Source organism: Geospiza fortis, unplaced genomic scaffold (assembly GCF_000277835.1).
Source record: "Geospiza fortis unplaced genomic scaffold, GeoFor_1.0 scaffold346, whole genome shotgun sequence".
Taxonomy (NCBI): Eukaryota; Metazoa; Chordata; class Aves; order Passeriformes; family Thraupidae; genus Geospiza; species Geospiza fortis.
In genome coordinates this window covers 1803822-1829840 of record NW_005054361.1, presented here as the reverse complement: position 1 = coordinate 1829840, position 26019 = coordinate 1803822, and the positions used below count along the sequence as shown (strand labels likewise).

Genomic DNA, 26019 nt, shown 5'->3' with positions numbered 1-26019 from the left:
AAAAGGACCAGGACTTGAGAGAGAGACTGTCAAGGCTGGAAACCTAATATTTGACCTACTTCTACAGTTCATTCTTTATCACTATTGTCTTTATATCATAACAAACATCATTCACCTGGTTCAAGATTGACATCAGATGACATTGAAGCAGAAATTTCTTGACAAAATAAAATTACCCTACATCATGCTGTAGCAATGCCACCACTGCTTTATTTTACAGTTCAACAAGGGCTGAACACAAGGCTAGCGCATTCCTTCTATCTGAAAGGTAACACTGCCAGGTTGTAACAGTAACTGCATGCCTTAGGCTATTTAATGTAATTTAAATATCTTTCCTTCTGTCCATGGGTGCTCAACAGTTGCACCCTTTGTGTGGAGGCTCCAGGTCTAGAGCAGTATATCATTATAAGGCTGAATCTAAGAGTATTTATCAATAAATAGTCCCATGGACCTAGCAGTTACTACCACTGCACAAATAAATAAAACCAAGCCAAGTCATGCAACCAAAAAAAAAGTATCCTCCTCTGGTACAGGCAAAGTAAATAAGATATTCTAAAGAAGTTAAACTAGCTTTAAGTTAGATTATACTGAAAGGATGAAAGGATCCTATGGGGTTTGAGCATGCTCACAACTTTCTGATCTTAGATTTTTCTAACCAACATTTCACTCTGTCAAAGCCTCATTTGCAGTTCTTGGCTCAGGCTCAGAAAAGGTCAGTGTATGCATCAGGCATTTTGTAAATGCAATTAGAAGGTTTCTGTACCTTCCCTGACTGTTCTGTTTTGTAAACTCCATTTCTGTAACAGACCCTGTAAACTGGATTAACTTATTTCAAATTAAACAATCCATGCTTTGTACAAATCTGTGAGATAAACCTATTGGAGTACACGTGCAACTGGCATCAGGGAGGCCATTTCTGCCAAGCCGTATCTATCTATAGCTTTGGGGCTGTCGCAAGCACTTAACTTGTTTCAAACTACTCTCTTGTTTAATTCAACAGAACTTCAGCACAGGCATAATGGGCATCACACTAAGTACCCAACCATTCCAAATCCCTTACTGCCCTGATGTTCTTCCTGTAAAAACTGGATTAGATCAACCTGGTAACTTATAAAACTCACCAAGAACTTGAACTCCTCCTCTAACTGGTACCTGAAGAAATCTAGCATGGTAACACACAAGAAAACAAACCTTTTCTCATTCTCAGCACTCACCAATGAGGAAAGAAATTTACAAGACAAAGCAAAGCCAGTATATAGGTGTTTTCTTTTAGCAGCTTTAGGAGAAAATAAAAATGCCCCAAAAACTAAGCAATTTGCTTTCCTTTCTCTCTATCATTCACATGCAGCTAGAAATAGCTTTTTCTAAATATCTAGCTCAACTATTTCCTTCTTTTTCTCTTCTTATCAAATAATTAAATTCAGATATAACCAATCAATTAGGAACCAATTGTTTTCAGTCATACGCCAAGTCAGGAGAGTCGGGCTCATCCAAATGCAGTTCTTTCCTCATTGACCCTTCTATCTCTGCTGCCAAAGAATCCTGTTAAAAATAAGCACAAGAGAGAAACAAATATCATAGCATTAATAGGTTGTCATGAATGAAAATAATAAATTACTTATACAAAATAATAAATAATGAAGAGTATTTCTAGAAGAAAAAAGGAAGGTTTAAATAAGAAAAATGACTGGAAAACTAATGTAGGTATTTCAAGTACTGACAAAATATGACTTAGCTTCATTTTCCTGCAGTATGTACCATCTGATGATACATAATATCTGCCAAACAACCTTAAAAAAGCATTGCAGGCAACAACATGATCCAGCTACCCAGACTGAATTCCATACTCAGTAATGCTCACCTTTTATGTATAAAGTTTTGCTTTTTATGTTCTCATTTAGAATAAACATAAAACCCACTGCATTATCCACCCATCCACAAAAATGACATGACTCCTGGCATAAAGCACTATATACTTTCTCCGTAAGGTTAGAGGTAGCAGGCCATCAGCTTTCTGTAGCTGGTCACTAAATTTTACTGCTGGGTGCAGGGTTTAAGTATCAAACATTAGCGAACCTAAATGATCTTTTGTCCCATGATTCAACATTTGAAAATCATTTTCACACAACACATATAAACCTATCTCAGCACAAGCATACTTTCCACAGCTTTCAGCTGTATTTGTGCAAGCACGATTTGTATTATTTTTGCAAGCACAACTTGTATTATTAAACGTCTGCACTTTAATTTGGCCTGTGTTCAGTCTCAGAGGGGAGCACAGAAAGGCAAGCTAAGCTTTTGTGGGCAATTTACTTCTTGTGAGCGCGAGTAAAATGTGTTCTTCTTCAGCAGTAAGACAAGGCAGGCCAGATTTTGCTGCATGATTACATTAATGTATTTCAAAAGAGTCACTGCTACTATTGCCTTCAGAAGTAATATAACTACTTTAGAGATACACAGGCAAGCAGAGCAAGTCACTGCACACATTCTTATCCACTCTTTTTGTTTCATTTCATTGAGGGTACTGCATATTTCCTGAGTTTTAAATGTCATAATCACATGAAATCAGGTAAAGGAAGTTGATAACACCAGTGAAACCACCATAACTTTTTGCCATAATACAGATTAGCAACTAACATTCTTTTAATGAATGACTGAATTTTCAGTCACTATGAAACAAGAAGTTATGCTTTTAACCCTGTTCAGAGGTTTAGACTGAAGAACTAAAATGTATATCATAAATGACGAGAAAGATGCCGTGTCTGGAAACTATAGTTATGTTATTAGGAAGTTTTATCTCCAAGGATATTGAAGACAAACAGGAAGGTCCTAATGAACATCAGCCACCACAGTACAAGAGATGCCTAACAAAGATGTACAGAAGTGTGTAAGAACCTGTTAATGCTTAATCTGTTAACCAGGTTTCACAGCATAAGCACACCCAGCTGCAGGCTGTATGTAACACTGCAGCAGAGCTGCACAGCACCACTGTTTCAGAACTAGGTTTGCAAAACCGATCATTCAGGTAGCCTTTAAGACTATGCAAATAGACATTTCACCCATGCTTATGTCAGACCCAGCATCCTATCCCTGAAGCTGTAAGTCAGAGGCAAACACACTTCCTTTGCTTGATGTGTGCAGGTTTTCCCTTAAATCTGCTTACCATAGGGAAGAGACCAAGGGAGTGGTACCGACGTGATATAGCATTTGGCATTGTCTTGTTCCTAAGGTTTTTCAGCTCTTCTTGAGCCTCATGAAGCATTTCCATGCACTCTGCATACTTGTCTTCCAGCTCTCGCAACTGTAACATAGAGAAAACAGCCCAAGACCTTAAGGGCTGGACTATAACCACAAAAATCCTCCAATTTTTTTTTAATACTGGTAAGCAATAACGGTGTAGGGAAGAATATTCCACTTCAAAGGAATTGATCCCCAACAACTGGGTATCACTAGAGGATCATTAATAACATGGATTAGTGATGGGAAGGCAGGCAGGGAGGGTAACAATGTGGAAGGAACTGTTTGCTCCGTTTCCTTCCTTTTCTTCCATGTGAAGCCACTGTCAAGGAGAACACACAGAGCTAAAAAAGTATCTTTCGTCTGATCAGGTTTAGTGTTTAATCACTGCCATGATGACCACAGCGGCAAACACCATGGTCTGAGGACAAGACATTCCACAATGGCCCAAAGGACTTAGGAATTATAAAGCCAGGATTTTCATGCAAACATACATATACACATATAGCTTTCAACAGCCTAAGACTATGCCTTATTTTTAGCTTTGTCAGGAAACACATCTTGTGTAATCACTCTGTCTACAGATGTCTGTGTGCCCTCACAGCTTTTGAGTTCATCAGCCACTTCAAATAAGTTTGGCAAAGGGGCTGAAGTCTGAAACACCACATTCCAACTTTCATAAAAATAAGCTATTTGGTTTAGACGAAGAGATCTGGTTCATTTTCTTTCCTAAGAAAGCAATGGTGAGGCATGAGCCCAATCTTTGTTGAGCACCACAGATAGAAAAGGTCCACACACTGAAAAGCTTCTATGGCCATTCCCACCTTCATCACTTAGTAGTGCAAGTGCAAGACACATCCTAAAGGGATCAAGCTCTATTCATTCATCTTGTCCATTTTCTTTCATGCAAATGTAGCACCCATAAGACAACCAGAAATACTGAACTGTCTTATGTTTATACACTGAACAAACAGAGTATCAAGGAGCTCTTCCATGTTATCTCACTAGTTAAAATAGGCTGAAATGGCCAGCCTAGAGAAGTCAACCTCTAAAGGTGTTCCTGTACAGCCCATAAGTCTCTGTGTTTCAAAATGTGTGTCACTTGAAGGAGCAGAGAATAGGAATGAAAAGGGTTTGAGCTCTACTAGGAACATAAATCTTCCTTCATTCCATATACACAGGCAAAACTATTTAATATTTCTGATCCAACTCGGACGAAACCTCTCAAGGCAAAGTGAACAGACATTGCTTGGCTACTAAATTATTGTATTATTAAGTAATGTACTCACCTCTGCTGTGAGCTGTCTCTGGGCATCTTTAGCTGCTCCCAGATGCTGGACAAGTTCCTCATTTTCAACTGCACACTAAAATATGCCAAAAATGTTAGAAATACTATGATGTTTTGTCCTGTGATATTTGTATCATATATACTACAGGTAAGTAGGAACATTGTAACTTTTCTCACCTCTCCTTCACAGCAATATTAATCTACACATTAGTTTAAAAACATTTATAATGTTAACACAAGAACACACAGCATTAGAATGTACCTTGCTAAATGAACCTCCAAACAAGTATGTGCCCACTGAAATACTTGCACTGACAGTCTTGTCTCACCAACATAACTCAGAGCAGAGTTTTGTATCTAATATTTAAAATAATTTTAACTATTGCATTTGAGAAACCATCTATGCATCTTTTAATAAATTGATGCTTTCTAGTCAAGTATGCCAAATATTAAACACCAAACAAGGTCATCCACATAAGGAAGGTGGAATATTTCCTTTAGGCTCTAGTACAGAGAGGATTTTAATCTGTCCTCCAGTAACATTAGCAGCAAATAACAACAGTAGTCTCTCAACTGGATTGCTTACAGCTTTTGCCTTTTTCTGCAGGTCGACTATCTGAGAGAGAAGATGAGTGATTTCTTCCTGCTGTCGGGCAGCATCTTCAGTTTTCTTTGCTAGCTCTTCAGAGATATTGGCAATCTGGATGTTTGCATCCCCTTTAAGATAAGTAATTACAATTAACATCACAAACCCAAAATCAGAAAAGTAAGCATAAAGATGTTCTTTTAGAACATCACTTGCTTCAGCAGAATCCTACACCCAATTCACAGTAAGGTATTTTTGAAAAACACAGTAGGACACAAAACCAGAAAGGCATCAAGTGCTCATGCTGCAAAGAAGACTGAACACATTCAATGCAAAACTATTTTTAAATGAGAAAGATTTAGCTTTTAGCCAACATTTTCTGCTGTGAAATTTCAGCCCAGAAGTTTTCTCCTCATAACCATTTACAAAAGGAAAATAATTACCACTGAAAAACATGACTGACTGATCTGTTTTGGATTTTTACTGACTTATCTCAAAAAAGTATAAAGAAGTAGGCACATACTTAGCTCTTTTACACAGTCATTGACAAGTTGTTGTTCTTTCTCTTCATAAGTAATTGTTTCAGTCTTCAGCTGACAGGCCTGTTCAAGAAATCCACATCAAATATGCTACATTAGCACATTTGTTCTTTGCCAGTCTGTTGTTGCACTTCCATCTGCTTCAGAAAGACAAGCTATTCTAATCACTCCTTCAGGAAGACAGTGAGAAACTACAGTTTTTGCCTGTCCTCCCACATGTTCTGGAAAAAGAGGCCAGGTGAACACTCAGCAGAGACATTACTGTATGGAGAAACTTGCATCATTATCACCATATCCCCACTAGATGTCACTTGTGTATTTTGCACTAGAAGTAAGAAGAAAAAGAAAGGCTTGGACATACAAAACACTAGCACACAGAACTTGATCTGGTCACAGAGCAAAGCTAGGTATCATCAAAAACTAAAGAAATGCTTGGTTTAAACAACTGAATTAAACATTCAGGTACTTAAAAAACATGCTATTTGATCCTATTTTAAAAGTTCTGGCACTATAACCCACAAAAAACCTTAATGCAACCTCCTTCCCTGGTTTGTCTTTTCCACTCTGACTCTGGGAGTGCCAAGATCAGCATGGCTGCAGCCAGCTGGTTCTGTCTGGCACCACCTCGGTGCGTCTGTAATCTATTCCCAAAGCTGGGGGCATGCACAGACACCCACAGACTGCATCTACAGAGAACTGCACAGCTCACAGGTTTCAGATTTGGCTTCATCCTGTGTCTTGCTGGCACAGACTTCATCTCCCTGGATGGGAAGGCAGTGCTGCATGGGGTTTCCTACCCCAGAGATCCTGATGCAGTGTCTTTCTCAGTTCTAATGCTCATTATTCTCAGATCATCTTCCTTGTGCACCTTCTCAGTTAAGAGCACAGCAGTCTGCATTACCTGGTGTCTTGTGCAAAGGTGTGGCACTACCTATTTACAATGGGCCCTGCATTTGCAGTGGAAAATGGTAGAAACATTTTGTTTTCATATATTCACTCTTAGAGCAAAAGTATCTCTCCTGCTATACTCTGCTACATGTTTGCAAAGTGGTAACATGCTCCCACGTTTAAAAGTTGGTTTGAAAATATACAATTATTCACTTCATATTCAATTATTAAACTTTAAAAACCTGTGTCCTCTGTGAAACAACAGAATATTATAGGAAATAAAGAGAAGTACATTCAATTTAAAATATTAACTGCCTTGACTTGAAGCACAAAATGAAGAAATGTAATGCAAGAAATTTGCATGTTGACAAATACTGAATTGGTATCAGGGACCATGCCAGCCTACAAACTTGAGATCTGCAGCTCAAGTCACATGTATCTGCCAGGTCAGGCCTTTACAACCTGTTTCAAAGTGCAATCCTGGACTCCAAAATCTGTCCATGCTCCTGCACATTCTTACTGCACAAACATTGCTTTGCATGTATCTTCATTTTGGGAAGAATTTCTTCACAGAAAGGGTGATAGGACATTGGAATGGGCTGGAGTCACTGTCCCAGGAGGTGTTCAAGAAAGGACTGGACATGGCACTCAGGGATCTGGTCTAGTTGATAAGGTATTGATTGGTCAAAGGTTGGCCTCAATGACCTTAGAGCTCTTTTCCAACCTAAACAATTCTGTGATTCTATGTAGCTTCCACATTTCAGCCTTTCCTTCATTTAAAAGGATAAAGGATGGTGATTAAACAACCACAGAGAGATCTGTTATATGTGGAATTATACTCTTAGTTAGACTCTCAGCTTTTAATACAAGCTTCTTAATACCTTTGTTCCACATTTAGATAAACAACTATATTAAGCAAAGCAAAGGGAGCAACTTCACCTCAGATCTAAGCACAACATTTTCCTCTTCAAGGTCCTTGAGTTTCTTTTGAAGAGAGTCCAAATGAAAGTAGTTCTGGACGGAGGAGGACGATTCATTCCTCTTCAGCCTTGTAGGGGAAAGCAACAATTAAAAATAATTTTTACATATATTATGGCAAATCTTACAGAAGCACAGACAAACACAGGTCTCAAAAGCAAACAGAGCCACATGAATTACTTATTATTATGAGCTTACTCATGCCATTACTTTTGGGAAGCAATAAATTTGCAGTGGATTTCAAAAGAGAACATTTTAAAATGTTATTTATTATTTTGCACATTTCCTATGGAAAAGCTGTTCAGCCAAGGTTATGAGAAAAGAAACCATGTTACTACAGGGAGCAGTCCAATAGCTCCTGATTAATGCTGTACATGCTTCATCAGAATGCAGCAATAACTCTGCAAGGGCAGACAGCTCCTCAGAGCCTGCAATGCTGTTCAGCCAGAAAACTGCCTGGAACCCACGCTGTAAGCCATGCTTTATTTCTTTCCTTTGGCTTGGAATTTTTCCATAGTGCCTTCAGAGGTCCTTCAAGCACAAAGGTCACTCATATAGCATGTCCTAGCACATGCAAATGTGTGTGGTGTACTGGGCTGCTGTCAGTGAGACCCACAGCTGTCCCAGCACAACAGTGACCCAGTTCCTCTGAAAGCTGCAGCGTCGTGCCAGCAGCCTCCCTGTGTACTCTCTTCTCCTGGCTCCTGTAGGCACCTGGATAGCCAGCTGGCTCAGTGCAAATCCTTCCAGCTGGACCTTCCACCAAGTTCTAAGTCCCATTTATAGTACCAGCCAATACAGGGGCAATTTTACCACTTTTCAAAGTTAGGAAATCATCCAATAGATGACAGCTCAGCGCTGCAGATCGATTGACTTACGGGGTGGAACAGACGGACTCTGGTTCGCTCTCTTCAGCAGCACTGGTATAGAACTGGAGCAGCTCATCTTTCATGGACAGCTCATGCCGCAGCTGAGAAACCTACACAAAGAAACAGCTCCCAGATCAGTAAGCTGATTTTCCAGACCCATTTTTAAGCAAACTCACCACAAATTAGCCTGTTATTCACTCTCCAGGCATCATCTTGGACTAAATCAAGAGTCCAAGACTGAAACAGACCAGAACCATTTCTTTTATTTCTTAGAAAGAAGGGAAAGTGTACCTTTTAAAGTAGCCACTAAATGATTTTTTACTGGTCCAAATATACAATTATTCACTGCCATTAGACATGTTTCTTTTTTCCTTATTTAAGATGAGCAGTCCTGACTCACTGTTGCATTAGTCTAGGTTCACATGCACAGTAATGGATATATTGCAATGATACAGCAAGAAATTAATGTGGCACAATCAAGCCAAACCTTGCATTTACTCATTTTGTGTGATGACTGTCACCTTCTGGCATGGATGCTGACCTTGCAGGCCTCAGATGCTGACATTTCCTCCTCTCCAAGAGGCTTTACATAAAATTACTGAAATGCTTGTGTAGTAAGGTTACAATTGTGACTCAAGTGTGGGTTGAGCTGCAGAACACCACCACACAGTGGGAGGCTACTGTTCTGAGGCTGCTCCAACAGTGAAAGTTGCAGTCAGTTTCCGGGTGTTTTTGGCTCCAGTAAAGTAGTTTGTGGGATTCCCATACTTTGTATATGCATACATCAAAAATTAATGAAACATCAAAAGTGGGTGATTAGGATTCCTTTGAATACTAATCCTAATGAATTTCAGCTCTACAAATGTCATCTTTGTTACTTTATATTGCTATTCTCCAAGAAAAGGGTTAAAAGCCCAATTAGACAGTAGCAGATACACAACTTCACAGCTGTGACTTAAGATGCCAGCAGCAGGAGATTGCTTTTATTTGCCTTGCACAACTGATCAGACACATCCATTTCCTTCCACTTGCACTGCAAGACTTGACCCTCAGTTTGCACTTTCCCATGTAAAAAATGCAGAGTATGTTTCTTTTTAATAAACTTCTGCTTTTCATATTGTAAGCATACTTTTCTTTGTAGTTGTTATTAGGAAAAAAAACCAGAGAATATAAATTACATAGATTTGAACTCCATTTTCATTGAACAAAAGAGCAGATGCAATCCAAAAAAGCACTTGAATTGTTCACAATTTGAGCCAAACAAGGTCATTTACTTAACTATGACTGCATAATAAGTGCTAAGGCACCAAGTCCTCCTGAGACATGGATTCTAAATAGCAAGGGGAAAAAAAAACATCCCCATCCAACTACACTTTAGAAAGCTATTAAACAAAATTTGTGCATTAATTTTTGGAGGCTCACTTTCTCCATTTCAGCAAGAGAGAAAATGCTGAACGAAAAATAACGATTTACTTCCTTTCAGCACATTATAACTCAGCCTCTTTAAGAAGCAAGAATTCAGATGCTGTCTGTGGGTGGACACTAGAACATCTCCAGCTCTTGCTACTGTTTTTTTTTCTATGTATTAAAAAGAATGAGGATACTATTTTTACTGCCATTTCCGAGCATTCCAAACCTCCAGAAGAGAGTGAACAGTCAGAAAGGTTGATCTTTTAATGGAACAGGACCTGAAACAATTGGCATAAACTGAAACATGGGTGGTTCCTCCTAAACATCAGGCGCAACTTTTTAATTGTGAGGGTGACTGAGCACTGGCACAGGTTGCCCAGAGAGCTTGTGGGGTCTCCATCCTTGGAGACAGTCAAACACCATCTGGACATGGTCCTCGCCAATGGACTGTAGGGGGTCTTTCAGGTTTGGACAAGATGATCTCCAGAGCTCACTTCCAATCTCAATCAGGCTGTGAAACTGTGGAACACTCACAGTAACTTCCAGCAACCCCTCCCTTTGATGCAGCATTTTGTGGTGTGTTAACTTTGGTGAGCAGCTAAGCACCCACCTGCTGAGCACACAGTCTGCCCCACAATCCCCATAGGATGAAGGAGAGACTCAGAAGAGACTCAAGAGCAAGAAAAACTTCTTGCTGAGACAGTTTAATAAGTGAAGCAAAGCTTCCCATGCAAGCAAAGTAAAATAAAGAATTTATTCACTGTTTTCTATGAGCAGGTGCATGTTCAGCCACTTACTGGAAAGTGGGACCTTGGCACACAGAACTGTCACTTGTGAAGACAAACATCATAACCATGAATGTCCCAGATTCTTCTTCCTTTCCCTGACCTTCTATTGTTGAACATAACAACATATGGTATAGTACATCCCTTTGGTCAGTTTGGGTCAGCTTCCCAGCATCTTGTGCAGATGGTGGACCAAGTGAAGAGGGGAGGAAAAAAAAAAAAAGCTGGGGAGGCTGGGAGGGGCATGAAGGAAAAAGTAAATAGCCTGGTGGATGTTGTGCAAGCATCGTTCAGCAATAGCCAAAACACTGTTATCAACACTGATTTAGTCCCAAACCCAAAGCACAGCACCAGGTAGGCTGGTGAAGAGTATTATCAGCATCCCAGACAGACTCAGTACACATTTTCACACTGCAAAACACTGTATTTGTTTTATGAACAGAAATAGCCTGTTCTACATTTTCACACAAGCCACTGCCACATGTGCCCTCCGGTGCCAATGCTGCCACGTTACTGCTGCACAATCTTGGTCTTGTTACTGAGCAATAGGGACTGAGCCCTCGCTGCGCATGGGACAAGGCCCACGACACCCACAAACCAAGCATGGTGATAGCTCATCTCTTCAGGCTTCTAATTGCCTCTGCTGGCCTGACAGCTTTACTCAGCTCCAGAACTAATTCATGAAATAGCTGTACCTATCTTAAAATAATTTAATTAGAAGATAAAATTATCCTCACCCAGAGAACAACAGTTTAAAGACCTGGAACCTAATTCAAAGAATCAATATTTACTGAATCATGAACAACTGTTTCAAGAATAGAGTTGACTTGCTTTTCCTGACAGCAACTAAGTGCTTAACAGGTTAGAATTACTCAAAAGAAAGACACCCTGTTACACTGTATGCAAAAAGCACACATACAAGTACCAAGTCAAAGAGCATTTCTGTCTTTACAATATTACTTTCTACTTTAATAGACCAAAAGCAATGTTCCATTTTTTAAGCCATTGCTCCAGATTATAATTCAACTTTGTCCTTTCCTCTCACTTTACACAGAACAAAATCAAACCTGGACTTTGAAACCTGCTATCATCAAAACATAAACTCTAACAGGTGACCTGAAACTTGAATAACAGGTCTAGAGGGCTGCATTACCCAGAGGTTAACACAGGTTTGAGGTGGTGTTATTTGAGGACTGACTGCATTGGAAGTGCTGCCATTTTAGCTTCAGAAACATAGGCCAAAATACATAGAGGAAAAAGAAGTAGAAACTAGGAGATTTAGAAAGATTATGAGAAGCTAAAACCTAGTGAGCTACTCCATCCTGAATACAATTCACATTGTGCAGATTTACAGTTTACTTTTCTTTGATATTGAGCTCTAATGTCAAAGAAGACAATACCAAAGTGTAGGCAGCACCATCTCACAGAAAAGGAACATGGAGCTGCAGCATTCTTACTGAAGAGCAGATAGACTCACTGTACCTAGGAACTACACTCTGCTGCTGAAAAAGCAGACACCCATCTCTGTAAGGCAAAATACTTCACAATTAAGAATGTTTTCTCAGTATGTTTATGCTTCTAGAATACAGTAATGAAACAGTGAGCTGAGACTGAAATGTCTGTGCCCACACTAAAGGGCTTGCTTCAGTCCACTCACCTTTTGTTCTCTAGTATAGCAAAAATCTCAGTTACAACAGTTTTTACTGAACATGATCACAGCCCCTTCTTAAAATTAGCAGCACCTAACAACACAAGCTCAAAAGACAAACCCAAGAATCTGATGCACTTTGAACAGGTCTTTATAACTTCAACGTGTATCTATCAACGTGGCATGTTACCAGCCCAAAGGAAAAACTCTGCCTGCTTAATGGAATAGACAGAAAGTTTTGTCATGACAAAGGTCAAAGAGATATAAAGCTAAATTATTCTTGCCATGAGGCAAATACAGATATAAAGCTAAATAATTCATGCTGTGATACATACACCAATAAAATCTTAATTTTACACCACACATCAGAAATAATTTGTCCCTGTATAACAGAAAACACAAATCTCCCAGACAAACCATTTTTAGGCAATTTTTACAGAATTTTAGAAGTATCAATTAATTTTGTTTCTCTTATCTTTTGCCCTTAAAGACAGTTGTCTTAGTTACTGTTCTGTTCAAATATTCAAAATTTAGTTTTAATAGAAAATCTGCAACCTATTAAAGGCAGATTTTCAATACACAGAAGTGTCATGACTTTAAAGGCTGATGAGCTCTGCCTCAAAAGCATCAGTTTCTGAAGGAATCAAAATAACAGTGTGAAAGAGGGGTGTTGACAGAACATATGGCCCAACATACCAAGCCACCTGGTAAGAGGCTTATTTTTGGTGGCACGTTTCCTAATGCTGCTCCTCAGTCCCACTAAATAAAAACAGACGTGGACAGAAGCAGCCTGTCCCTGTCCTCAACCTTCCTCAATCAAATTTTCCACTCTGGATGGATGATATGAATGCACAGTCCTGCTCAGTCACCTTGCACATACCTAGTACATGTCATACTGACCCACACACAAATAAATTGGTCTGCCTCATAATGGGACTTGGGCAGCAAGCAACAGCACTCCTTTGGGAGAGAACAGAACTAGTTTTCCATGCCAAAAAGGGGGGGCCACATCAAAGGATATTATTTCATTGTGTGTGCTTCACCACCATTTATGACACATCACTGATCACTCCATCTGCGCTTTATGTGAGATGTTCATAATGCAACATCTCACACCCCTGAGCAGTGTTAATTATGAACCATTTTTAAAGTTTTTACTCCACTGTGGTTCATTGTTCTCTTGCTCTCTGTCTTGCTCAAAACCACATACAGGTGAGATTCAAAAAGCAAGGCCACTGCCTCAGAATTGGAGAAACAACATTGACTCCTAGCTCATTTATTAAATTGGAGTTTAACAACAGTTGTACTTACTAAAGTACAACTAAAGTACTAAAGTAAAAGCTAAAGACCGCTTTTAAAGCACAGGTGCTACTTGAAATGATATAAGCTTTCTGGTGTGTTTTATTGATCACACCAATGTGTGTACTCCCAGCCCAGAAAGCCAACCATAACCTGGTTTGCATCAAAAGAAACATGGCCAACAAGTTGAGGGAGGTGACTCTCCTCCTCAGCTGTTCTCTGGTGAGCACCCAGCTCTGGAGTCCTCAGAATAAGACAGACATGGACCTGTTCAAGCAGGTCCAGAGGAGGGCTGCAAAAATATTCCTTCTGCTATAGAGGAAGGCTGAGAGCGTTGAGGTTGTTCAGCATGGAGAAGGTAATGCTCTAGGGAGACCAAATTGCAGCCTTTCAGTACTTTAAAGGGGGTTTACAAGGAAGATGGGAACAGACCTTTTAGCAAGGTCTGTTGTGATAGGATAAAGGGTAATGGTTTTAAACCAAAGGAGAGCAGATTTAGACTAGATGTAAGGAAGACATTTTTAGCAGAGAGGGTGGTCAGACACAGGAGCAGGTTGCCCACAGCCAAATGTATGGACAAGGTGAAGCTAGAAGAAAATTCCCCACATCACTGCATATACAGCATTCAGGCATAAAAATCTTACCTCTTCTCTGATGTGTTCTACTTGCTCCTCCAGGAAATCATTTCTTTCTGTCAGTGATTTATTCTTCTTTAACAGCGACTGACCAATCCGAGCAGCTAATTCTAAGTCCCGTTCTTTCTGTGAAGCATTAAGAACAGAAATCCAATTTCAATTTATATTTTTTTAATCACCAAAGGATCAGAGGGAAGGTAAAATTGCCCTGAAAGGGAAGAAACAAGCCCTTAACAATAAAAAGTTTTTTCCTTTCCTTCTGTGAGGTTTTATTTGTTTGGGGGGTTTTGCTGATTTTCCTTTTCTACTCTTGCATATCTTACAACAGCATTATTCTGAAATGACTGACCCTCTCTCAAAGCATTCTTCAGTTTCTACTTGCTCCACCTACAAATAAAAGGCAATGAGCTATGCAGGAGTAGAAGCCAGTTCCACCACAATGAACATTCAGCTCCTATTTTTGTGTATGCCAACCATTAGTGCTTTTGTAAAAAAACAAATCCTAATTCTTTCCTTTTTGCAGATGCCCCAAACTACATTAATTGGTTCCTCGCATGTCATGCTTGGTCTCTTCCTCCCCCTCATCTATGAGCACAGTACTGGAAAGTACTCTGGAAGTACTCTGTCTTGACAATTCACACAGGTACCAGAAATTTATCCTGTTGATGACATGTACATAAGGATGTCTCAGCCTTCCAAAAGCTCGTACATGGGACAGTAATCTGCTTGGGAGAGGATGATAAACTGCATAAAATTTTGCGCTGTTCATTAAGCATTTCTATTTATCATTTTCTTTAATGACGAGATTTTTTTTAATAGTGGAAAAATGGTGCTGTGGTTAACTCCCTACCATACCCTTAATTCAACACCATTTGAGGAAGAATTTTCTCCCTGTCAGTGAAAATACTGTTTGGAGCTTACTTACTGCCCCTGACTACCACCCAGATTTTATGACTAAATGCTACCTTATGTCATGTGTACATTAATGACAAAGCCTACAAAACGTACAGCTACTGTTCACATGGATTTGAAGTCAATGAATTTGAATGAAGAGGCTTTCATAATGGAAAAAAAAAGTTATATAATAACCAGTAAATAAAAAGAGAGGTGACTGATCAATGCTGTATCTGCAAATAGCATTTTCCAAATGGTTTCTGAAGGTCAGACTTATATTTGCATTAAAAGCTACTGGCATTATCAAGCCATAAAATCTTTATGTAATCTTATGTACAATCTTTCAGAACAATAGGTGCCACTAAGTTATCCAAAATATGTTTGGACATATTTTAAGCCAACTTATTGTTCACTAATTTGGCTCACTTCATAAATACTGAGTGGAAAAAATATATTGCTGTGGTTTTGACTCTACAGAGAAGGAGCTATCTAGCAGCAATGTTTTTTAACTTCCAATTTGAGGAATGTAAGTCCATGTCCAGGCTCTTCAAATAACCTCCCCAGTCTTCCTACCCAATTTTTAGCAATTCAGCTCTAAATTTCAGTTTAGGGACAGGTCTTTTATTAACACAATGCTAAGGAACCAATTTATTACAGCTATATGTAAAAAAATAATACTGAGAAGTAAGACACATTTACACTATTATTAGAAAAAGATGAGAAAGCAGATTCATGATGAAACCTGCTCCAATTTTTACCACATACCCAGGCAGGCCTGGTGCCACTTTCTTTCCTTAGTTTCAGGGCTATAGGCACAGATTTCTGAAATATCTGCACACATGTTGCTTCAAGATCTTCTCTTTCCTATCTTCCCAAAGCTGCACCTTTCAACGTTGTAATGCAAGCACCTGAAGCTTGCAAACATGAAGGACAGACAAGGGGTGGCTTTTGCGTTTTCTCTCGCTTGTATGTGTGAAAGCAATAGAAGGAGTTAAGTTCTGTAAATGGCTGTAATCTCTTATGATAACCATCATATGGAGAACAAAGAAAGGTGCACCTATCCCTATGAACAGAGTAATTTCATTGGAAATGATGGTCAAACAAAACAAAAAGGCTCACTGAAAGTATTTGTTTTAATGAAGTTTGACATGTTATACATGCCCTTATTTTTCCCTCCCAAACATCCAGATAAGAAAGTACACAAGAAACTTTAAAACACTGGCTCAGCAAGTCCTTCAACCATTGCTCCCGTGAGTGTGACGCCTGGATCTATAGACATTTGGCTACAGGGACTCAGGGGAGGAAACAGTTTGGCAGAATGTTGCCGTCATTACTAGAAGGAGCCACAGACCAAATGCAGTAAATCTCGGCCAAACAAGACAAAGGGAACAGGGCACAAACAAGTTAATAGACTGTTACTACAAGGTGTTGAATTATTCCAGGAGAAGTCTTCTGGGTAACACATCAGTTTTAACAGGTAATTTGTACAGAGGTGTTTGAATGGGTTTGGCTCAAAGCACAAAATATAAGACTGTACTGCATTGAGAGGTATCCAGAACAGGTGGGAGATGCGAGCATTCATTCCCATGTTTGTTTTCTTGCAGAATTAGAGGAATAACAGACCACTCAATTGGCTAGAAAGACATCATTTTTCACATTGCTATTGCAATAAGCAAGCAATTGAGTATAAAGGACTAAATTGCAGTCAGCCATGAACTGATAAAATTGTAACAGTTTTCACCTAAAGAATTACTCATAAGCATTCTTCAGAAAATCATTGCTCAAGTTTACTGCAGAAATACAGCTGATTTTAGTCCAACAATTTATCATGATTTTTATTGAACGTGAGCATAGTACCATGACAGTTGCTTTTTGACATTTCTAGAGTGCTAAGGATTACAAGAATACCAATTTTTATAATAATGGTATAAAAGCCCCACAAAAAAAAAACCAAATCAACCAAACATAAAGGAAAGAAGGCAAATGGAGTACTAGGTATTTTCTGATTTTGTGTCTATGTTCTTCTCTGGAAAGAAATTATCTGAACAAATTATTATGAAAACAAGTCAGTGAGACTTTTTTTTTTATTATTTTCTGAAGAGAATATATCCATCAATAATGATACTCTCAGTTTTACATGTACAGTAAAAATATATGTCATTTTAAGATGATTCCTCCTCCTCCTCCTTCATTAGGGCAAACATTTGGCCAAAAACAAGTTACATGGCCTCAACTGAAAAATAACCAGAAGTAATGAATCCATTTGACTGAGGTAAACAAATTATCTTTATTTAGAAAGAATATTTAGCTTACCAATAAGATAAAGTGTACATACACTTAGAGCCCTTATTCTTCCACAATGGAGGACAATCTACCAACAATGTTTATTAGTGGTACCATGTAATGTCAGTACTACTTTGTCACACTGTGTACGGGTCCTTAAACAGATGTAGTACTTGCCTCTTCAAGAAGACGTGTTACAGCATCTATGTCATTGTATGTTTTAGTCATCTGGCCCACTCTTTCAGCACATAAAACTGCAAAGAAATAAAGCAAAACATTAATCAGATAGGCAGTACCCTTGGGGGAGGATCACAGAATATTCTGAACTGGAAACCACACACTAGGATCACTGAAGTTCAACTCCCATCCATTACAAGAAATATCTTTCTAAGTTTAGATGTGCTTAAGTTTTCATCTAAAGAAGTGCTTATGTCAACTTCTGGATGAGCATATCAAGAGCTAAAAACTCAAACCAAACAAAACAATAAACAAACAAAACTCAACACACCCCTTACCCCCCTGCCCTCAAAAAAATCCAAGATTCATGTGATACTGGTAATACAAATGCTCCTCTTGTTATAAGTACTTGCTTTTTTCAGCAGCATAACAAACTTAAAATGTTAAAACTTTCTTCTCTGAAGAACAATATCCTGAGTTTATTAAAAAAATAATCAGGAAGTCAAAACAGATGTTCTTAGATATATGATTAGGATTCCATCATGTCACCTACTCATTGCATGGCATGCAGTAGCATTACTCCATGAATAAGTAACTCCAATACTGTTAGGGGCTCTGTTCATCAGAAAGCGACTATGTCATATTAAGTTGATAAGAACTGGGTTTTATGGTACAAGACAGCAAAGTATGCATGCAAAGTAAGAAATGGTTTTTGTAATACCCAGCCACACCACAGTGATCACAGTATCACTCATAACAAATATTTACTTAGATTGGTTGAGATTGTTAATCATTAAGGTGGAACCAGGAGTTTTGTCAGACTGAAGAAAGTATGCGGAAGTTCAGTCTATCACCATAGGTGATCCTTTAAGAAGCTACACTGACTTGTCTAGAAGTCAACAAGTTTTGAAAAAATTCACCAACAATCACAGCAAACAACAGCACTTTCTGCTCTACCCTTCTATTTTTTTTCCAACTACACTTTTTCCTCAAACCCTGTAATTCTGGAAAAAAGGACTGTTAATGAAATTCAGTGGATCACACGGACTCTGAGTTATCAGGCTGCTGTAGCCTGAACTGCTCTTCAGGGGATTTACCCTTGGCAATGTCACTTAAGGCTCCGTCTGGCAGATAAGCTAATGTTGTTCTAGTGCCACTAAGGCGGGGAAAGAGGCAGATCAGGCCTAATAGGATTTACATACTGAGGAGGAAAAAAAAAGCAGAACTGTACAGTAACATTAGCAGGAGACAGTTTGTCACACTACTTAATTAATAAATGCACAATCTGCATATAAATAAATATACAGCTGATCACCACTAAGGCAATTGATAATACACCAAATGCAATATTACTTAGATATCTCTTGAAATGTTGAAGGATATTTTTCCCTATCTAAATATCAGAAAATTGCTTAAATTATGGCAAGAAGTTCAATTTTTTCATTTATTTTCCCATTTCTCTAATTCTACTTTTGAAGATCACATCCTAAAAACATTTATAATATTTATTGACATGAGTAGTGCCAGTGAACTCCAAAGAACGCTAAACAAAATTATTCAAAATATAATTGCATTTATCCATATAGTAAGTCTGAAAGTGGTAACAGTAAAAAGTTTATGCTTCAAAGTAATAACCTGACCAACATGACATATCTGTAGAAAGAATAATTCTATCACTGCAGAAGTAAAAACACAACACATCTGTAAACTACAAGCTATATTACCCAAAAACAGACTAATAAGGATTCCACAGGAAAAAAATGCAGGGACTTGCAGAAAGGGGTTTAACAGAAGTTTTCCATAAAAACTTCACATAAAAACAGAAGGTGTAATGTTCAGAAGACTATTCACACACACACACACACTGACATCACCATAAACTCAATTTTGTTTTAAATACAGGAAGTTCATAAGTCATGCTATAAAACATCTGTCAGAAACCCTGACGCCAGCAGGTTTCCAAAACAACCGCACACTAAATAGTTCCCCTGGTTACAACATTCCATCACTGCTATAAAATAATATTTGACATTGTCATTAGCAAGCTCACTTAAATTCTGTACCTAGCACTTAACAATCACCAATGAGCAGGACTATGGCAACCTCACACCATCCTGATTCAAGTAAATGTATAACCTTCCTAACAGCCAGGCTGATAAAGGATGGTCTTCCCTCAGACAGAATAAAGTCACGTAGCTGGGAGAATGATAAGGTTGATTGTATGGATACTCCCTTGGTTATTCCTTCAGAATTTGCCATTTAAACTTTAACCTGGCAAGGCAATACCATAGCATTATAACAACAGTCATTACCAGCAGCAAAGTAGAATCTGGTCACCAACAGCTTTTATATCTAGAAATTTCCATCAAAGTTCTGTTGGTGATTGTCAAAACAGAGATTTTTGTACACTACTCTGCCAGAGTAAAAGGGTTTCAAAGCAGAAGCCTCCTTTTATGCATCCTCTACATCCAAGTAGAAATAAATTTCAGTGGACCACATATAATAAAATCTGTTAGTGAACTACTGTCCATACTACTACTACTACATACAATACTGTGGAAACACAGAGCTACAAGCTAAAAGGAAGGATTTGCTTTTGGAAGGAGGGCAAACTTGCAAAAATGTGTTGCTTTCAATTACTCAGAAATCAAGGCTTGTGGGAAAGAGAAGGTGAAAAGTAAGGGGAGAGTGGAATCCAGAAGCATAATTAAAAAAAAAATCCCCAAAAGTGTCTAAATATCTAGTTATTCAGCCTCCATAGACTGACATAACATTTGGCCAATTCCTAGTATAGCAGTTTTATTTCTTTAGTGATCAAAAAATCTATCAGCGAAAAAGACAGTATTTTGAAAAACTATTTTGAGGTGTTATCAGTGAAGTGTGCAGTGGAAAAATACCCCCCCCACGTCACATATGTAATGGATCCTGCATAGTAGGTTTCTAGCCTGCTGGAGTTTCTGATGAGTATGAGAGCCTGGTAATGCTGCTGTAAAGATAAAACAAGAGCAAATGAAGGACAGTGCCTTGTAATGCAAAACCTGCAGTGCCAAATTACTGACCTCTTTTTGCTCACTCACACATCAGTAGTTTTTTGCTTGAGGGTGACAGAGAGCACTGTGTCTAAGTGCATGGATGCATGCAGGCTGCCAAATCAAATATACTTTGCACTTCTCAGCTTATGGAGAAGGCTGATAGACAACACACAAAGAAAGAATAATTTTAAAAACTCACGTATTTTGATAAGTGCTTTGAAGCTAATGTCACACATCCAAAACAGGAAACAAAGAACAGAGAAAGCTCCCTTCACATTATTTTCATGACAGTGCTAAATACATGGTACTGGGGACACATCTGCAGTTCAAAGTATTTGGAGTTTTTTTTAAGCCAAACACACAAATGGACAAACACTACAAAGATCAAATATTTCCTCTGCCTTAAAGTACCTAGCACCATCTTTATACCATCCTAAAGTCTGCAAATTTATTGGTAACGACATTCCTGTGTTTCTCAAAGTAAGTACAGCTGAAAGGATGTACCCTGTATTTATTTCTTGTCATCTAGTTAATGAGCACTGATTCCCAAGCTGAAGATGCACCAGGACATGGAGGAACACATGCACTTTTCTGGATTGCTCCCTGGAAGTCACCCATTCAACAAGTATGCTACTTAGAGTAAAGGATGTTTGCAGGAACAGGAGACAGCCATGGAAGGAAAGGGGAACAAGAATACCACTACTGTCAGCTTCTGCAATGAGCCACCACCTGCCAAACAAAGGATTCAAACAGAAGGAGGAAAAAGCATAAATCACTAGGGCCAGCAGTCACAGGTATCCTCAGCTCCTGTTCCCTGCCTCCCTCAACACATACTCCCTCTTCATTTTTGAGACCTGTCAACCAAGGATAAACTAATGAAATAAAAGAGCTGCAGTGGCTGAAAAGGAAAGCCCACCTCTCACTGCTCCTCTTCACTTCTATTTCCAACTACTGGGAAACTTAAGAAGGCTAACATGCCACTGTAAAGTTTCACTTTTGGGGCAGGTAATATTGACCTGTATAATTATAGAGTCTAACAGGGAAGGCCTTAGCATGAAGATTTCCCTACTACCAAAATCTAGTTAATCAGAAACTCCATCAGGGGAAATGAATACTGTTCATGGAGCACAGATCTCTTGCCATTTAAACACCCATGCTTCTTATTGGGTTGGCAACAGGAGGACAGTGGTGGCAGTAGGGGACAGTGCTTTTTTTTCCATAACAGTTCCCTACCCAAAGCCTTTAACTATGGCAAGGCCTGCTATATACTTGCTCAGTCATGACAAGCCCTGCCTCACAAACAGCTTCTGTCTTGCCCCACTCTGCTCACAGCTCTGTCCAAACATACACCAAAGATACAATGGCAAGGGCGTTGCATCCTGAAGGTTGCACATGGACAGAACACACATGGCAAATCTGACTGAGCAGCCATGCTCCCTGCTGCCACTTGGCACACGGGAGCCATCAAAGACCCTGGCACACGCGGACTCCTCAGCTCTCAATGGATTCATTTCTCAAAGGCTATTTTTACACTCAAAGAATAAAGCACCCACTAAAAATTACAATTTCAGTTCCAGAGCCACTGATAGTTATGCTCTGGCACAGGTTACTGTGAGCACTACATCAACTTGAGCCAAGCACATGTGGAATTCTGAAACTGTGCCATATTAGGTATATCACCTTTCAAATAAACTCAGGAAAATTAGACCTGAAATACGCTGTCAGCTGTTACTGATTTTTCACAGTTAAAGATAAATATGGTATCTTCTCCTCCAATGCAGAGGTGTTTTTGACAGCCCTGGCTAAGCTGGGGCAGAGGCTTCAGATCTGCTGTTGCCTGCCACATTTGAGACAGCCCTAAGAGAATACGCATATCTAAAGACCTTGAAAATTTTAATATACTACTGTAACCAGAGCTTGAAGAATGTGCTTCTGAGTCACACCTTACTAGAAATCCAAATCCTAAGGGAACAGCCCAGCAGTTCCCCCAGCCTCCCCCAGCAGTCCCAAAGCAGGGAGCAGGCCAGTTGCTCCCGAAGGCAGACAGGGAGGTCAGCGGTGCCGTGACCCAGGTTAGAGGGATAAGGAGCGGTCACAGAGTGCCAGCTGCTTCACAACTGTCAGGTCACACTGTGGGTGAGCTCCGTGCAGGAGTCTGGAAGAACATGATGCTATGAGAGATACACACTCAGACAATCCAATAGATTCAGTTTTTGTCTTGAACTTCAAATGCTACAGAATGGCTTACTCTAATTTCAATGGCACTGTTTGCAAAATAATCTTTTAATATTAAGCTGCAGTTACTGATTCTTCTGGAAGAAGAGATTTTCATCTTGCTGTTTAAGGCTATGGTTCAAGGAGTGCTTGTTTACTGTCATTTCTCTCATAGGGTACTCAAATAGCTTAGCAAATTCAATATTAAAGGCTTAAATACAAACCTTTGTTACTACCTAAACGCAGGTTCACAAAAAAAGTCCCCTAAAAACAACAAACCACAGCTTTTACTTCTTTTCTAAAGTGTCTGCCTGAAACTTCAGGCAGGGAATAATTTCAAAGTACATCCTCTAAGTAGGACATGAACTTCATCAAATTTTCTAGTGATGAATGAAAAATCAAGTTGAAAGAAATTTCAAAAAGAGCATCAGACACTTGTTCCTTCTATTAGCATAAACAGATCAAATGTGGTAACTTGTAAAATACAGACACAAAGTGAAACTAAGAAAATAAGAAAAAGTCTCTGGAGAGAACACCTTAATTCTCTTAATTTCCTTAATGCATACATCATTCACAGACACAGCTCAGGACAGCTCTTCTCTTAAAAGTTAAAACTTTTTTTGCAGGATTTTTTACTACTAGCCACTGAGTTACTGTCTTGACATTCTCTTCCATTCATTTTTTGTCAAGAAATGTGTAGACTGCAGTCAATGTAATTAATAAATATGTGAAAGATTTAAATCAGGATCTGGACTGTACATCTTTAAAAGTCCTAAAATGAAATTACAAGCCTGTAAGCCACACATTGTCAGCTGTCTTCTTTCTTAGATATACAGTCTTTTCCTATTCCAACTCTTTGGGAGAGAATGGTTTTTCAAGAATGGCTCCTCTATCTTTTCTGCTCTAGCATTCACATTCTTTTTACTTCAACTTGAGTCAAATTCTTTGCCTGCACTTACTAAGTGCTTTAGATAAATAGGACTTTTAATCTACTATATTAGTAAATTGAAATAGCTGCCATCATAGGTCCTACATAGGTAAGAGTCTTTTCCTGTCCCAGCTGCAAAAGCAAGAATCAAAACAAAGCTCCCTTTCAGAAACAGCTGACTCAACAAATCACTAATCAAAGGAAGCTGACAGGTTGTCCTTTCACAGCTCAGGTTCCTTTATGAAGAAAATCTGAGAATACACTATCAACAGATATCCCTGAGCAAAGTTTCACTGCAGTCAGCCCCAAGGCCTTTATGATAGGTAAACATACTGCTGTCAGGCAACTTTACAATTCCAAAGCAATGCCAATTCCAAAGGTGCTTTCCACTCTCATCAAGAGAGCTGACTGCAATGCTGCCAGGCATAACGTTAGTTCAGTGACAGGCTCCAGAAACAGCACTCAGGGGAGTTACAGCATCTAAACGTCAGCACAGAGAAAAACCTCACTACAGCAAAATGACTATGGAAATAACAGTCAAGAAGTGAGTACACATCCTGCATATGGAATAGGCCAAACAGTTAAGGAGTCCTAATTACACAGTTTTTATCCTCTTCTTTTCAATAACTATAAATGGTTGAAGTGAAGCATATCCTCTGATTTCCCATTTCTGGTACCAGATTTACAGCCAGATATAGCTAAAATGTTTCCTTTGTTCAGGATGAAAAGGCAACATGCTGGTGATTCCATCTGCTTTACTTACAGAATGGATTGACTCACCCATTCTCCTAGAGAAATACTACCCTTTGCAAGTACTCCCCCATGCAAACATACATAGAAATACCATATATAGGTTTGTGTATCTGTATCTCTGCTACACTGAGTGTGTAGGCGATATGAACACATAGGTGGAGAAGAAAAGGCATCTTTAGAAGACATTTCAAACACATACTGAGCTTTTGAGAGGAAGGCAGTGTAGAAAGACACAGCTAAATTTATGCCAGATAGAAATCAAATTTTTCTTTTCCCCTCACTCAAAATCAACAAGAGCAGCTTCAGACTGTTAGATCTGGATGAAAGGTAAAGTCAGCAGAAAGAACAAGAGCATGATGTATGCTTCAGTAATAATTTAATTGCTAAAATAATAGGAATAAAATATAAAAAATGTCAGCTGGTCTCTCTTGATAAGCTTCCTCTCCATCCCAATCCCTACTTTTAAATTTTCTTTTTATCTGTATTTTCCTCAGCACCGTTCTTTTTTACATAGATACACAAATCTGAAAACCAGGTGGGATATTTGATTGTGAAGGAGTTTTTACAGGAAAATCTTATGCAATGGCAGTCAAAGAGCATGGTTCATTCACCAAGAACTCTGGACATAGGAACTGTTAACCACAAGGTGAACAAGGATGTAAATTCACAGCACATTGCATTTTCTGTGCTAACAATCCTTTAAACCATCCCTACATCAGCTTTACAATAGTTCACTTGGAAGTAACAATTCTCTACCATAAAATTACTGCTTCAGAGAACAATTTACAGCACATGAAATAACAGGAATGGGGCATTCAGCTGAAACCCTGAAGAAGGTTACCAGATTGGCCAGAAGCAGCCCTAGAATAGACACCTTCCCTATACAGCAGGTGCACAGGAGTATTTTCAATGCATGTATGTTCCCATTTCCACCTGAATGGATCAGTTGCCCATTATTTCTAGAGAGTACAACAACATTTTTGGGTTGGTTTTTATATTGAAAATTTATGTCATAAGACACTACACTTGGATTATTTCTGTCTATGCGCTTTCAAATTCATGAATAAGCACAAAATTGCTGCTCTGTTCTAGAAGCACCTGCGGGGAATGACAACCTAAAATATACAGTTTCATAAGACACACACATTTTGTGCATATAAAAAATGCACTACAATTCCAGAGAGAGATTTCCCAATTTCTGCTTCATTATAAAATAGGTATTGCACATCCTTCATCTGTTGATCATGCCTTTCTTATTTAAAGAAGTATACATAAATTAAGATTTTTCTTATTTATATATTAGACAAACACTTCGCCCAAACATACTGGCTACACATGTAAAACACAGAATTTTGTCTATTTAATCCACAAATATCACTCAAATCACTTGCAGGTTGCCACGTGCTACCATGAAAGATTAAAAACAAAAGGTGAAAAGTACCTTCTTCCAAGATATCAAGGCTCTGCCTGTTAAAAGTGCATTTCCTCTCATTTTCCTTTTCATAGTCATATTCATAACTTTCTTCTTCGTTTACTGACATTGCTGCAGTTATCCCAGATAGACACAAAACGATGC

General features: G+C 38.8%; 1 protein-coding gene across 4 annotated transcripts in view; it reads right to left on the bottom strand.

Annotated features, from left to right (window-relative positions):
• TRAK1 (trafficking kinesin protein 1) overlaps window positions 1–26019 on the bottom strand; it is an 81032-nt gene that overhangs the window by 22343 nt on the left and 32670 nt on the right. For all 4 annotated transcript variants that reach the window (XM_031059416.1, XM_014308193.2, XM_031059415.1 and 1 more), the window contains 9 exons: window positions 17517–17593; window positions 14172–14288; window positions 8395–8495; window positions 7478–7586; window positions 5635–5713; window positions 5112–5242; window positions 4527–4601; window positions 3164–3301; window positions 1466–1542 (listed from right to left, as the gene is read on the bottom strand). In XM_031059416.1, the coding sequence (XP_030915276.1) occupies window positions 1466–1542; window positions 3164–3301; window positions 4527–4601; window positions 5112–5242; window positions 5635–5713; window positions 7478–7586; window positions 8395–8495; window positions 14172–14288; window positions 17517–17567 (878 nt within the window). In that variant the 5' untranslated portion in view covers window positions 17568–17593. The remainder of the gene's footprint in view (window positions 1–1465; window positions 1543–3163; window positions 3302–4526; window positions 4602–5111; window positions 5243–5634; window positions 5714–7477; window positions 7587–8394; window positions 8496–14171; window positions 14289–17516; window positions 17594–26019) is intronic.